This window comes from Syngnathoides biaculeatus, chromosome 14, assembly GCF_019802595.1.
Source record: "Syngnathoides biaculeatus isolate LvHL_M chromosome 14, ASM1980259v1, whole genome shotgun sequence".
Classification (NCBI taxonomy): Eukaryota; Metazoa; Chordata; class Actinopteri; order Syngnathiformes; family Syngnathidae; genus Syngnathoides; species Syngnathoides biaculeatus.
Genome location: NC_084653.1, coordinates 13,366,009 through 13,380,030, shown reverse-complemented (window position 1 = coordinate 13,380,030; position 14,022 = coordinate 13,366,009). Strand labels below are relative to the sequence as shown.

At 39.0% G+C, this 14,022-nt stretch overlaps 1 protein-coding gene across 6 annotated transcripts in view; it reads left to right on the top strand.

The window, feature by feature from the left end:
* tanc1b (tetratricopeptide repeat, ankyrin repeat and coiled-coil containing 1b) overlaps positions 1 to 14,022 on the top strand; it is a 129,012-nt gene that overhangs the window by 58,607 nt on the left and 56,383 nt on the right. For all 6 annotated transcript variants that reach the window (XM_061841730.1, XM_061841731.1, XM_061841729.1 and 3 more), the window contains one exon: positions 11,493 to 11,632. In XM_061841730.1, coding sequence (XP_061697714.1) covers positions 11,493 to 11,632 — 140 coding nt within the window. The remainder of the gene's footprint in view (positions 1 to 11,492; positions 11,633 to 14,022) is intronic.

Here is a 14,022-nt window from a genome sequence, read left to right as displayed (position 1 = left end):
AGGTTGTTGCGGGGATGCAGGTAGTGTTATCTTTAAGCACAAGACAGTTTAGAAAGTTGTTGCAAATGGCCACAGTAGAGACTGTTTCATACCGAGGCACAAGGGGTGTGTCTTCAGATTCAGATTCAATTCAGACCATTGTTTAGGCTCAGGGTGAGCTATCAGCAGATAGTGCAGGCTGGATAAATGTTACCTCATGACAACTGCTTGGTGTTTTGCTGGCACTCTTAGGGGAGAGAACTTTTGTCAGACTTGTAGACTTTCATTTCATGGTAATATGAAGATGTTTGATTGGAGTTTCTAAGTCACGCACAATATTCCACTACTATCAATCATACGGATGCTTTCTCTTCACATAGTTTTGAAGTAAACTGTATGTCTTGTTGGTTATGCTTACTGAGTTTAAGTGTTCAAAAATCTCACTCCAAATCTTTGCTTAACTTAAATAAAATAATCAATGAATGAATATTTTGGTGGAATTACATTCCCAACTGTATAACCTTTGGAACATTTCAATTTAGAGGTTCTACTTTACTGACTTACTGAAAGTTAAGTCAGAGAACTAAAGAAAGCTTAACAAGATAACTTTATCTTATTAAAATCCTGGCCCGTAGTTATTAAATAAGAGGATAATTACCCCCATCCACTGTACAATTTCCCATTAAATTCTTCTGGATTCAAAACCCTTCTCGATTGCTTGCCTACCTCCATAGATTGCCAGGTTTGACAGTTCAGATTTTGAAACAAGGTTTGTGTCACCACCATGCAATGTTGATTCTCCAAAATAAAAGTCTTGTAAAATCCTTATAAGACACAGTGGCGTGAGAAAGTATTGCCTCTTTTTCAGATTCTTACATTTTTGCAGTGTCCCAACTTTAATGCTTAAGATTATCAAACAAATTTCAATATCAGGCAAACAAGTATCAGCCAAGAGAACTTAAAATGCTGTTTTTAAATGTTGATTTCATTTATTACAGAAAAACACCTATCATAATTTCTTCAGTATAATGCGTCCTGAAGTATAATGCACACCCCCAAAGTTCACCTAAAAAATTGGGAAAGCCCTTCTGTAATGTACAATACGCACCACCAATTTGCTGCCATCCATTTGCTCAAAATATGAGGAATTTTATTGTTTGTACTTCTATTGCTTTTCAACAAAATTGTCTGTACAAAAATCATTAATAATAATCTTTGTGAATATGTTGATGTAGCGGTAATATATATCTCGGGACAGGCCACAGGACACCCTTACCTTTTTTCCTGTAATTGTCAGAACAGAATCCCTCAACCAGATAAAATTAATGCTCAATGATGGCAAAACATTTTATTTATACTGTTGATAACATGTATTACAGTCTTAAATAAATAAACAATTTAACAATGTTTAATTTGAACTTGAATTTATTTTTTTTGCATTAAATATTTGTGCATATTGCAGGTTATCCAATACATTACACATCCTCGGACAAGCCTTTAAACGAAGCATCTGACTCATTTCCAATCTGAAAAAGATCCATAGCAGCTACCTTTGGTGTATCGCTGTGGAACTCATCCTTGATGACTTGGTCTAGTTCTGGTGCCTCCTGCATTGCATCATGAACAGTGATCCCATCTTCCTCCCACACCATGTCAACCTCTGTGCCATCTTTGGTGTTTGTGAGGAAACATTTTTTAAATCCCAAGAGTCTTAGTTCCCCTTATTCCTTCTGTTGTCACCGCTTTGAGAAGCTCCACCGTGCTAGTGGCGCAGCCTCTTGCTTTCTATTTGGCTACAATCTGCACAACTCTCCCACATCCCAAAACCCTTCCATGTGCATTTTGATTGATTATTTTCTCCTTCGTCTTCCTCCACGATGTCACATTCAGTTCAGCCACTTTGGACTGCTGCACTGCTTCACGGTTTCTCACTTTTTCGGGAGCAGTGATGACACTTCTTTTAAAACCGGCTGCATAACAAGCCCTTGTCGTCAACAGTTTTTGTCGTAGTTTAAGTTAAAACTAATTCACGGGCAACCATTTCCGATGTTTGGTGCAGTAGCAACAAATGTGCTCCGCTAACGATCGTAAAATAGCAGGAATCTCAGGTTGGTGGCGCACATTAATAAGACATTGAATATCATATTGAAATATAATTGTATACCTTTTTTACCATTCTACCTACCTGTATACGACAATGCAATGTGATTTTTGTTTTTCTTTTTAATCTTTACCTAAATATAATGCGCTTTATTGACTTTATATTTTTGGAAAATTTTGCACATTATACACAAAAATTACAGTATTCAATTACGTGGCTCAGTGGAGGAAAGTAATGGCCGTTTAAACCTAATAAGCAGTTGGGGCATCCTTGGCAGCAGCAACTGAAATTAAGTGTTTTCTATTCCTAGGTAAACCTTTCACATCTCTGGCGATATTTTTGGCCGACTCTTCCTTTGAGAATTGTTTGAACTCAGCAAAAATAAGAGGGTTTTTGAGTGTGAACAGCCTTTTTCAAAGTCATGCCACAGTATTTGAATTGGATTCAAGGGACTTTGACTATCCCACTCCATTTTTTTTTAAACCATTCAGAAGTTGACTAGCTAGTGTGCTTTGGATTGTTATCCTGTTGCAGCAACCAAGTATGCTTCAGTTTCAAGTCACAAACTTATGACTGAACATTCTTCTTCAGGATTTTCTGTTAGACAGCATAATTCATGGTTCCATCAATCACAACAAGTTGTCTAGGCCCTGTAGGAGCCTTTGCCCATTTCTGGGAAGATTCACCACTGTACCATGTTTTCTCTGTGATGATAATGGCTCTACCTACTGTATGTTCCACTGGCATCCTCAAACATTAGAAATGGCATTTGTAAACCTTTCCAGAGTGAGAGATATCAATTACTCTGTTTCTATTAATGTGCAGGAATTTCTTTACATCATGTCATTGTGTTGCAGCTTTTGTACCTCTTTGGTCGGGACTATTTTTTTTTCCAAGTGATTTTTTGATTGAACAGTCTAGACCAAAAAAAAATGTCATTAGCCAGAATAAATTTGTAATTTGACGAGTGGATTAATTATTTTTACACACGGGGCCAGGTAACTTTTAAGTCCCCCCCAATAAATCGAATAATTTAAAAACAACATTTTAAGTACACTTGGGTTTAATTTGTCTTATATTTTTTCCACGATAATTTTTTTTGTTGAAACATTAAAGTGGGGAAACTGCAAAAACACAAGACTACGAGAAAAGTGACAATACATGACTATTTGATTTTGACCTCCTGTCATGTGGTCTATCTCACTTAATTCCTAGCCAAACTCATGTATGATGACATCTTACATTTTAATGCTTTCATTTTTCCGGGTCGAGTCAAATTTCCAAATGTTGTTGGAGCAGTGGGCCAAGAAAAGAAGCATTTGACCTACAGTAGAGTTGTTTCACATAGCTCTGTCTTTGAGGGGTATTGAGTTTCCGGAGTATGCGTGTGAATGTGCTTTTTAATTTTAGGTATGCACCTCTGAGTGTATTTACCTTCGTTTGAATGGGTGTCTGCGTGTTTGGGTACAGAGAGGGATTTGTAACAGCCGGTCAACTGTCTTAGTACGCTTTCAGCTGTGGTCTCGCACCTCTGTCTCCGTCAATCATGGCAACCTCCGACAGGCCTCCATTTTAAAGCTCCCAGATAGATTCGGGTTTAACACCTGTTTCTTCATACACTGCTTGTAATGTTTTTGCAATGGCCTTAAATATGTTTAACTGAATCATATTTCTTCACATTTTCATTTTGCATTTAGCAATGAACCTCTGTGGCTCGGTTTATATGTAAAACAGGTTGGAAAACCATTCACAAAAGACCGCACAGTTGTGAAATCAACATCCAATGCTGCTTTTTAGAGTTTATAATCAGACTTAATCCCGTATCTAATATACTGGAATGAATTACTTAAATTTATAGCAGCGCAGATGAATGGGTCTAATTTCTTTTGGACTTTTTGGGTATTGATAATTCAATATCTTGTTATGGCATTTTAGGTTATTCACTGATATTAATAAATGTCTGATAGTTTGGCTGCATGTTCTCTCACTTAATGAAGGTTCATTAATCTCAGCTGCTCATTTAAGGGACCAAACACTACTCATGACCACTTTGGTCCGCAACATAAAAAATTAAGTTTTACTTGTACAATGGTACCTCGACTTACGTACTTAATTGGTTCCAGAGGCCGTTTTGTAATGTGATTCTTTTTTTCTAAAAAAACTGCTTTTTACATGTAAATTGCATCATCCATTCCAAGCCCCCGACCCCCAAAATATGCATCCAGAGTACGTATTCTAAAGAATAATGAAAATTATTATTCATTACCTTTGATGGAGGCCCCATAGCTCAGGGGTTAGAACGTTGGTTTGGTAAACGTTGGTCGTCAGTTCGTATCCCACTGGGGCCTCCACTCCCTGAGAGGAGTTGCGTCAGGGAAGGCATCCAGCATAACAAACAGTGCCAAACAAATATGAGCGTTCATCTGAGATATCACACTGTGGCGACCCCTAACGGGACAAGCCGAAAGAAACTCCATGTTCTTTTACCTTTGCGGTTGGACGACTATGCAAAGAGAAGGGTGAGTGAGAAGCGAAAGGCATGGTGGGGGACGGAGGAGGAGGCAAAGGTTTGTCAGCTGAGAGAGAACCTCCGTACGAATGTACGCACGCACACACTCCTTTCGTATACTGAATTTTCCTTCGTAACAAGAAACAATATTGTTGCGTAGAAGCATTCTGTAACCTGAATTTAAGACAGTGGGGCCTTGAGATAAAAGTGACCTAAAGTGAATTTTTTTTTAAAGATATAAGGCGTCATTTTGATATTTTTTCCTTAAACTTGTGAGTAAAAATTTGAGATACAAGCACTATGTAGTGGCAGTGAACTCAACAAGCAACAGTATGGCACTAATCACTATCACCACTCCATGTTAAAGTCAAAGTAAACACAAAACAGACTTACACGTTGCACATTCAAAACAATCACATATTTTACCATAAAGTCAGCTACCTTAGTGCTAATACATAATGTGAAATGCCATAAAACAGACTAATGAGTATCAGTGTAATGGTGTGAACAGATCTCACAGGCATATTGTTTATGTTGGGCGGAATATTCACATCTCAAAAACTACAAATTTTCAGGAAACCTGGAAAAAAAATCCATTGTTTTGCACAGTCATTAATATTGTTATTTTCAACACTATAAGAGTTGTCAATAATTTGTCAAAATAAAAGCCAAATGAGGGCTGACCAGTAGTATGAATTTTTGAAAAAAAAAAAAAAGAAAAAACATGAAGTTGATTGTCCTCTGCGAAGAACGACTAATATTCCTTTGTCTTACTGAGTATCTGAAGGTTGTGTCTATGTACAGTATATTTGAAGTTGTTAAAAACCCGCCCAACCCCATTTCCAGAAAAATCATGATACCAGCCCCTAGCACCATCTCTTCATCTTCATCTCATTTACAAACTGGTCAAATCAAACTGCCACTAAACATGCGATTTCCCATGAGTCTAAGAACATCATGTGACATCAAAGCCAATAACCACCACCCCAGTATTTCCGCAAAAGACAATACAGCCGCTGCACCAACAAGAAACGTGCATCGGGACACATGCTTTCAAACGTCGTGACGCCGATGAAAGCAACCTTTTATTTGCAATACATAACCTTCTGCGGATTGTGCCTCGTATTCATCCAAAGTCATGGAACATTTTTGACAAAATGGATGAATCAATATTGGTCTCACCAACTGGGAAACGTAGACGTCAGCAGCCGGAGAATTCGACCTGTTTTAAATAGAAACAAACTCAACATAGCAGAGACGATAAAACTCCAACGATTGCCTGTCGACACAACAATACATCATGTTTGGAGAATATGAAAATTATAAAAAAATCACAGTGTGTGCCACTAGTACGCAAAAGATTGGAAAAGGTCTGAGTATAAATCGGAGGCAGCTGAATTCGCCAAGAGCCAGCGGTGCTTCAACATCAGCGAGGCTCTAGTCCTAACAACCTTTAAAGAGAAGCTGGGATTCAAGACTGGTTTCGGTGATGAGTGCTGTGAGCATTCAATTCTAAAGCGCGGAAGAAGGTGGTCACAAGCCAAGAAGATGTCATGAAACTTCAGCATGAACTCCCTGTTCCACACCATGCCAAGAATACTACAAAGGTGCCCTGGTCACTGGGAAAAAGTGGGGCGTCGTTTTTGTTGTCTTTTTTTAAATTTCCATTAATTTCAACTGGAAAAGATGCTAAGTGGTACAAACATTTTGAGTTATAAGTGTGGTCATGGAACATATTAAGCTTTTATTGTCCGCACAGTGTCGCATCATTTTATTTTATTTTTTATAAGCTCTCCGGTTTGTCCTCACTGGCTGGAGCAGCCGGTCTCATTTTATCTCCAACCAACCTTCCTATTTATGGTGTAACGAATCCCCAGACAATATTTGTGCATGTTTTAACTGTCATTGTTTTTTTTTACATGAAAGCACACAGTAATACTGTAGTTTCAGTGGGCTCATCACCTGGTACCTTTAAACTTAAATGAGGAGGCAGGATGCGTGTTCTCATTGAGGGTTCATTAAAGCGGTCCCACTCTTGTGCTCGTGAAACTCTAGCTACTAATGAGAAACGGCTGGGCTCTATTCTCAGCATGGAGGGGGCCGGTAGAGCGTTTAAGAGCTAGTGTATTCCCACTGTCCTCTCCCTTTATCCTCTATCCTTCATCATTCTTGCGTCATTCCACCGTGAAATGGCTATTTCACACCTGCTCGTAAATGTTGTTTGTTTTTATGGTATCTCTCTCACACTTAGAAATACTGGAGAACTAAAGCTATTCTTTGGATCTTTTTTTTCTGTCTGATAAGTCCAAGGTATGTCAAAACCTAGACGACTGCGAAAATATATATGTTGTTCTACCATTCTAGGCAGTCATCTTTTAGGCTGTATTGTGTTGTGGAGGCACCATAAAAGCGAAAGATTGCCTCAATAGCCACTAAATTCACTTTTGATTCAACGTTTATGACCAAATCTCTACATTTTATTGAGGTAAGGCAGAAAAAGCAGAGCTTCATATTTGCTGAATTCGCCTTATGTGGTCATGGAGGCACTCACATGGGGTCAGTTAATAACCTGGATTCATCAAGATGAGGGTAGTTGATTAGATCCTTTAAAGGCAATCATACCAGGCTGATGTTCCATTAAACCTGGTGGACGGTTGAGCATGGACAATTTTCTGGAAAATACCACCATCTTAAAGTCTGTAATTCAAGTTTGTTATAGTACGGAATCATGTTAATGTCGTCATTGTATTGAACAGAATATATATTGAGACCGGAAGACTTCCCCTGTCCTTGGTGGGAGAGGACCAGTGCAATATCACTTACATTTCTGTCGTCGGTGGTGATTTTTATTGCTCTCATATATTAATCTGATATATTTACAAGGCCTTGGTCCTCTACACTTGTGTTTATAGGCAAATGGTAGTGCTAATGGCAAAGTGGTAGAGGTAGGTCCTACAGCAGATAATGTACTTTAATACTCTTAATGCAAGCGACATAACAGCTCGAGGCAAAATCTTTTCATTTTGGAATCTGCATTTTGCATTTTAAGCAATCACAAATAATGTTACCTTGAAGTATAACTGACCCAATTTATGAATTTTTCCAAAATGCGAGCTGGTATTTGTATGTTTTGTTCGTTTGCTTGTTTTTCTCATGCGAGTGCAAACTTGATAAATACCAGTATGGTGAGCAATAACTCCATTCAACCACTTAACAATAAGCAGCAATTTGGCAGCAATTTGAACACTTCATCAAAAAGAGGCTTCTAACTGTTCAGATTCACTCCTGTTTACTGCCAAATTAAAACAGACAATTATGTATATGTAAAACAACTACAGCTCTACTGTGCTGACACACAATGCAAAGTTCAATTGACATGCTTATGTTTAGCATTGATAGTCACAGAAATTTGAACACAAATGGTGCAGCAACACATGCAGACATAATCTAACAATACTCACTGACACCTAAAACCTAAAATTTAATGTTTTTAACCAAAAATAATCATCCGGAATGGACCCATCTCTTTTTTTCACAAGTCAGAATGTGTATATGTATATCGTTTTTTTTCATCTCCTATCATGGAAAGTCTCTAGGATTTTGTGTTTAGGAAGAACCAGAAAGTGACATTTTTTGCAGTAGCGGAGTCTGGAGTTTCGATACCTATTGTACCGGGGAAAAATTACCCTTTTTTTCTGCGTTTTAGCCAAAATTCCGGCTCGTTGTATTTCTGGATTTTGCTTGAACACTCAGGAGGATGGATTCACTCTTCACATGTTTCCATAAGACCTGGTTGGTCATGAAAAATGGATTTCACATGTGCAAAGGACCGCTACTTTATGCATTAATGACACGCTCTCTGCTCATTTTTTTCCCGTATAGACATTCAAGTTAATAATATTATATCCATCTATCCATTTTCTTTGCCGCTTATCCTCACAATGGTCGCAGGGAGTACTGGAGCCTATCCCAGTTGTCAACGGGCAGGAGGCAGGGTATACCCTGAACTGGTTGCCAGCCAATTGCAAGGCACATTGAGACAACAGCCACAATCACAAATCACACCTAGGGACAATTTAAAGCGTCCAATTAATGTTGCATGTTTTTGGGATGTGGGAGGAAACCGGAGTGCCCGGAGAAAACCCTCGCAGTTACGGGGAGAACATGCAAACTCCACACAGGCAGGGCCAGGATCGAACCTGAGTCCTCAGAACTGTGAGGCCAACGCTTTACCAGCTGCCAATAATATTATGTGTAGTTTTCATAACAATATCTATTTTAAAATGTATATTTAGGTGTCAGTTGCACTTAAGAAATAAAATAATAATAAATTTACAGCATCTTCCTGAGTGAGGTCACAGTGGTTGTAGAAGAAATATTATTCTAATTAGTGTACAACTATTATATATTTGCATGATTATATTTTACTTTCACTTCATTCATATTGTCCATCCTTTTTCTTAGCCGCTTATCCTCATAAGTGAATCTCAGTTGAATTATTTTTTAATTCAGGGAGTTTTCTGCAACTACTCTGCAACTGGTCAGGCTTGCACTTAATCAAATTCATTGCCAGTGGCATGTTCAAGAAGACGAAAGAGGAGGAAGATGAAAGAAGAATGAGCAAATTAAGGCAAAAAGGATGGAGAGTTGATGATGGAGAGGAGCGTAATAAGACTGTGTACTTTGGACGTTTGCCTCCATCGCTCTCCTCCCATCTGTTCTTCAGTCTGATTTGTCTTTCACATTCTGTAATTGAGCATCATAAACTATGCTGTGGATGGATATGATAACATATTTGCATTGGTTAGTGAATCCTGAAAAGCACACAAAAAAAAAAAAAAAAAAAGATTATCGCACTGTTGATTCAGTTAAGCCAGTGGATCCCAAACTTTTTTCGCAGAACCCCCCTTTTTGGAGATGAAATTTTCCATGCCGCAAATCCCCGCTTGTAAGCATTATCAATGGGGGATCAACAATAACATGAACAACAGGTGGGTGTAACTTAATAATGAAAAATGTTCATGGTAGTTCATGGCGCCGCCCAGTTTGAAATCCATCGTGCTAAGACATGGTTAGTGCTGCTTCTAGGTTGCATTAGAAACGTAATAGAATTTTTTCTTCTCCCTGTTTTTTTTGTTCCCAATTCCACCCATTGAACAGGCTGAGCCAGTATTGAGGAACTGTGCACAATGAACTTTGAGTTGCAGAGCCTGTGACTCTGTGATCCATTTGCGTCCTGTCATTTTGTGCTTTTTAACGAGAACAATCACCGAGTAAAGATGTAGACTACAACAAGAGTTATACTCATACTTAATAATCTGGTAATATTAACAATACCACATCACCAACCTGATATAAAGCCTCACAAAGGCGGGTAGGAGCCATGCCAACATTCTGTAGATACCTAATAGTAAACTCCGATGACAAAACTTTTAGCTGACTGCAAATGTTGACTACAAATGAATGCTCTGCTTTGGAGGGGGCCACCACCCCGCAAAGCATTTGGGAAGCACCAAGTTTTGAATCCCGTCTCCTTCACCACATTGCTTGGCTCCGGCCAAACCAGTCACACTCCTGTTAGGAAGCCATAACCCGGCCCGTCGAGTAAAGAGTTTATATTTTGTGTAGTTTATACACGCAAGTAACATGGCATACATATTATTCCTTCTTGTATATCCACCAAATTCTACAGTACATTCTTCTTTGTCTCTCATTTTATTTCTCTCATCTACTCTATGTATTCCTTTTACATACTGCCTTCTAGTGCTCAGAAGGTGACACCACATAACTAAAACATTGTATTATAGACTACATGTCAGCAAAATGTGTAGCAACAATGTTGGAAAAACATGCAGTTGGGTATTTAAAAAGTTAGTAATGACAATATGTTCTATTGTGTTAAAAGTGTTATTTGCCATGTTCAAGAAAAGTTTCTGCTTTGAACAATACTTGGTTAAAATAAAATATTTTCATTGCAATACCAAAACAGTACTGTATTGGGATTATGAAGTATCAGTCCCTGGTAAATCAGTAAATCCCTAACTGCTATGTTAGGTTTTAAACTAACTGTCTGTTGTAATTACAAGTTACAGGGTTATACATTTAATGTATAACCCTTGTTTGTTTGAGATTGCTGAGAACCGGGTTTCAAATCTCCCCCCACCCCTGTGTTCCCCCTGTGCCTGCGTGGGTTTTCTCCGGGCACTCCGATTTCCTCCCAGATCCCAAAAACTTGGACTAATTGGAGACTCTAAATTGCCCTTAAGTGTGATCGTGAGTGTGAAAGGTTATTTGTTTCTATGTGCCCTGTGGTTAGCTGGCAACCAGTTCAGGGTGTACCCCATCTCCTGCCGAAAGATATCTGGAATAGGCTCTGCCACTCCTGCGACCCTCCTGCGAGGATAAGCGCCTCAGAAAATGGATGGATGACTTCTGTCTCATAGTTCTGAGGTTGAGATTATGGAGGTTGAAGGTTCCACTGTAGACCAATTATTCTGGAATTTATTTGGTGCACTATCTAGGTGGTTTTGAAACTATTATTTTAGGGTAGAATTGCTTCAAAGAGCAGGCTATAAAATACAGACAGTTGGCTGTATTGCCACTGTCCACTGATTGATATTCAGAGATTGTATGCATGAGTGAAACAAGCAGAAAGCCCTGGAAACAAAGACGCACATCCACACACAGTTGCACCACAAAATCCAGTCCTCGTCCTGCCTCTCAGCGTGCGGAGCACCTGAACAGCAGCTGGATGGTGCAGAGCACAGCTTTTGGCAGCAGCACTCAGGGGAGCATGGCACGCAGTGTCCCATTGAGAGTTGCACTAACGTCTCTCTCTCTCTCTCTCTCTCTCACTCTCTCTCCTGCTTGCTTCCTCTCTCTTTCTCACCCCTCGTCCTCTAGAGCGGCAAGTGGCGAAACAGCCAAGCTCCTCCTCCTCCTCCCCCGCCACCCAAGAACTGATGACAAGGCTGGGCTTCTTACTGGGAGAAGGCATCCCGGGTTCGGCGCGCATTCCTATGGATGAAAAGAATGAAAAGAAGGTATTTGATTTTCTCCAACTCCTCCCCCTTGTTCTAGCAGGAGCTGCATCCACAGCTGCAGCACAGAGATAGGAAGATATCAAGAAAAAGAGCGAGGGAGAGGATGACAGAAGAGGAGCAAAGACTTGTGGCTGTGGTTTCAGAGGATTTTTTTTTTTAAACGCGTGATTCCTTTTGACCCCACTTTGTATTATCTTTGGATGGGAATGTAAGTGCCTCCTCTTGACCTTTATCCATTCTGACAAACAACTGTTTCAGATTGCTGCATATAGCTTTATTTCAGCATCAGCTTTTCTGCGTTCTCTGTGTGTGTCAGTAACTTGAGTGTTGTCCCAGGGGCTCTTGAGTATGTAACAACAGTGTCTGAGCCTCGGTCCAGAAATAGTTATGTTGGTGGTCATGAGGTTCAGTTTGTTTGGCTTCGCTAATTAAGAGTTGTGTGAGAAGCAAAGTCTGGCACGATACTCCCTATCTCCAGTCTTTATCAACGATACTGCCAATGTTTTGGAACAGGAAAGAGCTCTATAGGAGTCATGTAAGAATTTATATACATATTGACATAAGATGAGGGTGTTTTTTTTTTTTAACGTAATGTGAGTCTCTGTGGTTCTTGCATAAACTATTCAAACTGTAGCTAGACCGAGCATTGTGTTTTTAAACACTGTCAGAAACCTTTTAACAGTCCAGTGATGTCTTGAGATACAAATGTAATTTTTTTCTTTACTATTTGTTCCTATCCTATTGAATAAATGGAAATTAATTTGTTCTAGCCCCACTAAAAAAAGGGCTCAAAATTGTATATAATGTAGCTGTGATAGACTCCAGCGCTCCCACGATCCTTGTGAGGAGAAGTGGCTCAGATAATGGATGGATATTTTTAGTAAGAAAAATAGCAATCTGAATAGTGCATGATATGTAAACGATCCGCAATGACAGCATTAAAAAGAAATTAAATACATTTAGTTAAAGTTAATGACACATTCTGTGCCTCAATTTAATGGACATTGTGCTGCACCTTCTGGTGTGCACAGAATGGTTACCTGGGGGGTAGTATAACTCAGTGTGCCCTTCCCGGACCTGCTTATTTGCAGATTTTGTTCTCCCAAGTTTTTTTTTAAAAATATACCATACTTTCACGATCATAAAGGTCTTGAATGATTTTCTAAATAGACAACGTGCCACATTAGACATGGCACCATACAATCCGTCGCAACTTATGTGTACGCTGAGGTTTGATATTTGCAAGCATTGTGTGACTTTTCCAACAAAGTACCCTTAAACACACTGGTTACACTGTTAACATGGATACCAGCACATGTTTTAGCGTGTATGTAAGCTACCATATGATGGCACTCACAAGGCAGGAGGAAGAATTGCATTTTACATCTGTAAACAGAAGAAACTTACATTGCGCCCCTCCCTGTCTCTGCAAGCAGATCATTACTGACGATGTTGTATACACTCACAGTGCCATATTGAAACTAAAATTAACACAGCAAGCAGAGTAGCATAACTAACAAATAATAAATCAAATAAAAGAATGACTCATGAAACAATTGACACAAAACATGTACTTTAAACACTATTTACATGCGCCCAGTATGCTTTGCGTCACTATGGAGGTCCTTGGTGTCGCACCAACATGCCACAAAGCATGCTGGGAGCATGTAAATAGTGTTTAAAGTGCATGTTTTGTGTCGGTTATTCGGTGAGTCATTATTTATTATAAGTCATTATTTGTGGATTTTTGTTATTCGCGGGGGTGTAGGAACGTAACGGGGGAACACTGTCCAGACATACAAATTGACAGAGATGGTCTCTCTTGAGTACACTGCAGTAGTACTGGTATTAGTCATTCGTTGTTAAAGATATTGAATATATGCCTTTGAGCGTTATATTGTATTTATGTTATATTCCCTTGGACATGTGTTGCTAAACACTTTGTATTCAAATATATGTTGCATAAAGGATTATAAATTTGCAACAGTAATGCTAGTCAATGTTGTTTGGCATTGTCTGTTAGCTTTAAGCCAAATAGTCTTGTTAGCTGAAGCTATGTGAGTGTTTTATATTTGCAATTTGTAATTCTCATTTTTTTTAATGTTTAATTTGGCTTCAACTGAGAGTGGCAATATACAACATGAAGCCTTTTTTTGGACAAATGTGCATTATTTTATTTGAGTTCACTACCCCCATACAGCACTGGTATCTGAATTTTTTTGCAAACAACTCCAAAGAAAAATGAAGGAATGACAACTTTTTAAACTCCTTAAAACTCATCATATGGATCATTTGTATCCCGAGGCATCACTGTACTTCTCCGTCACCCCCCTGCCCCATTTTTTTTAAACACTCAAATTGTCACGGACCACTGTTTCCTGATGGTTTGA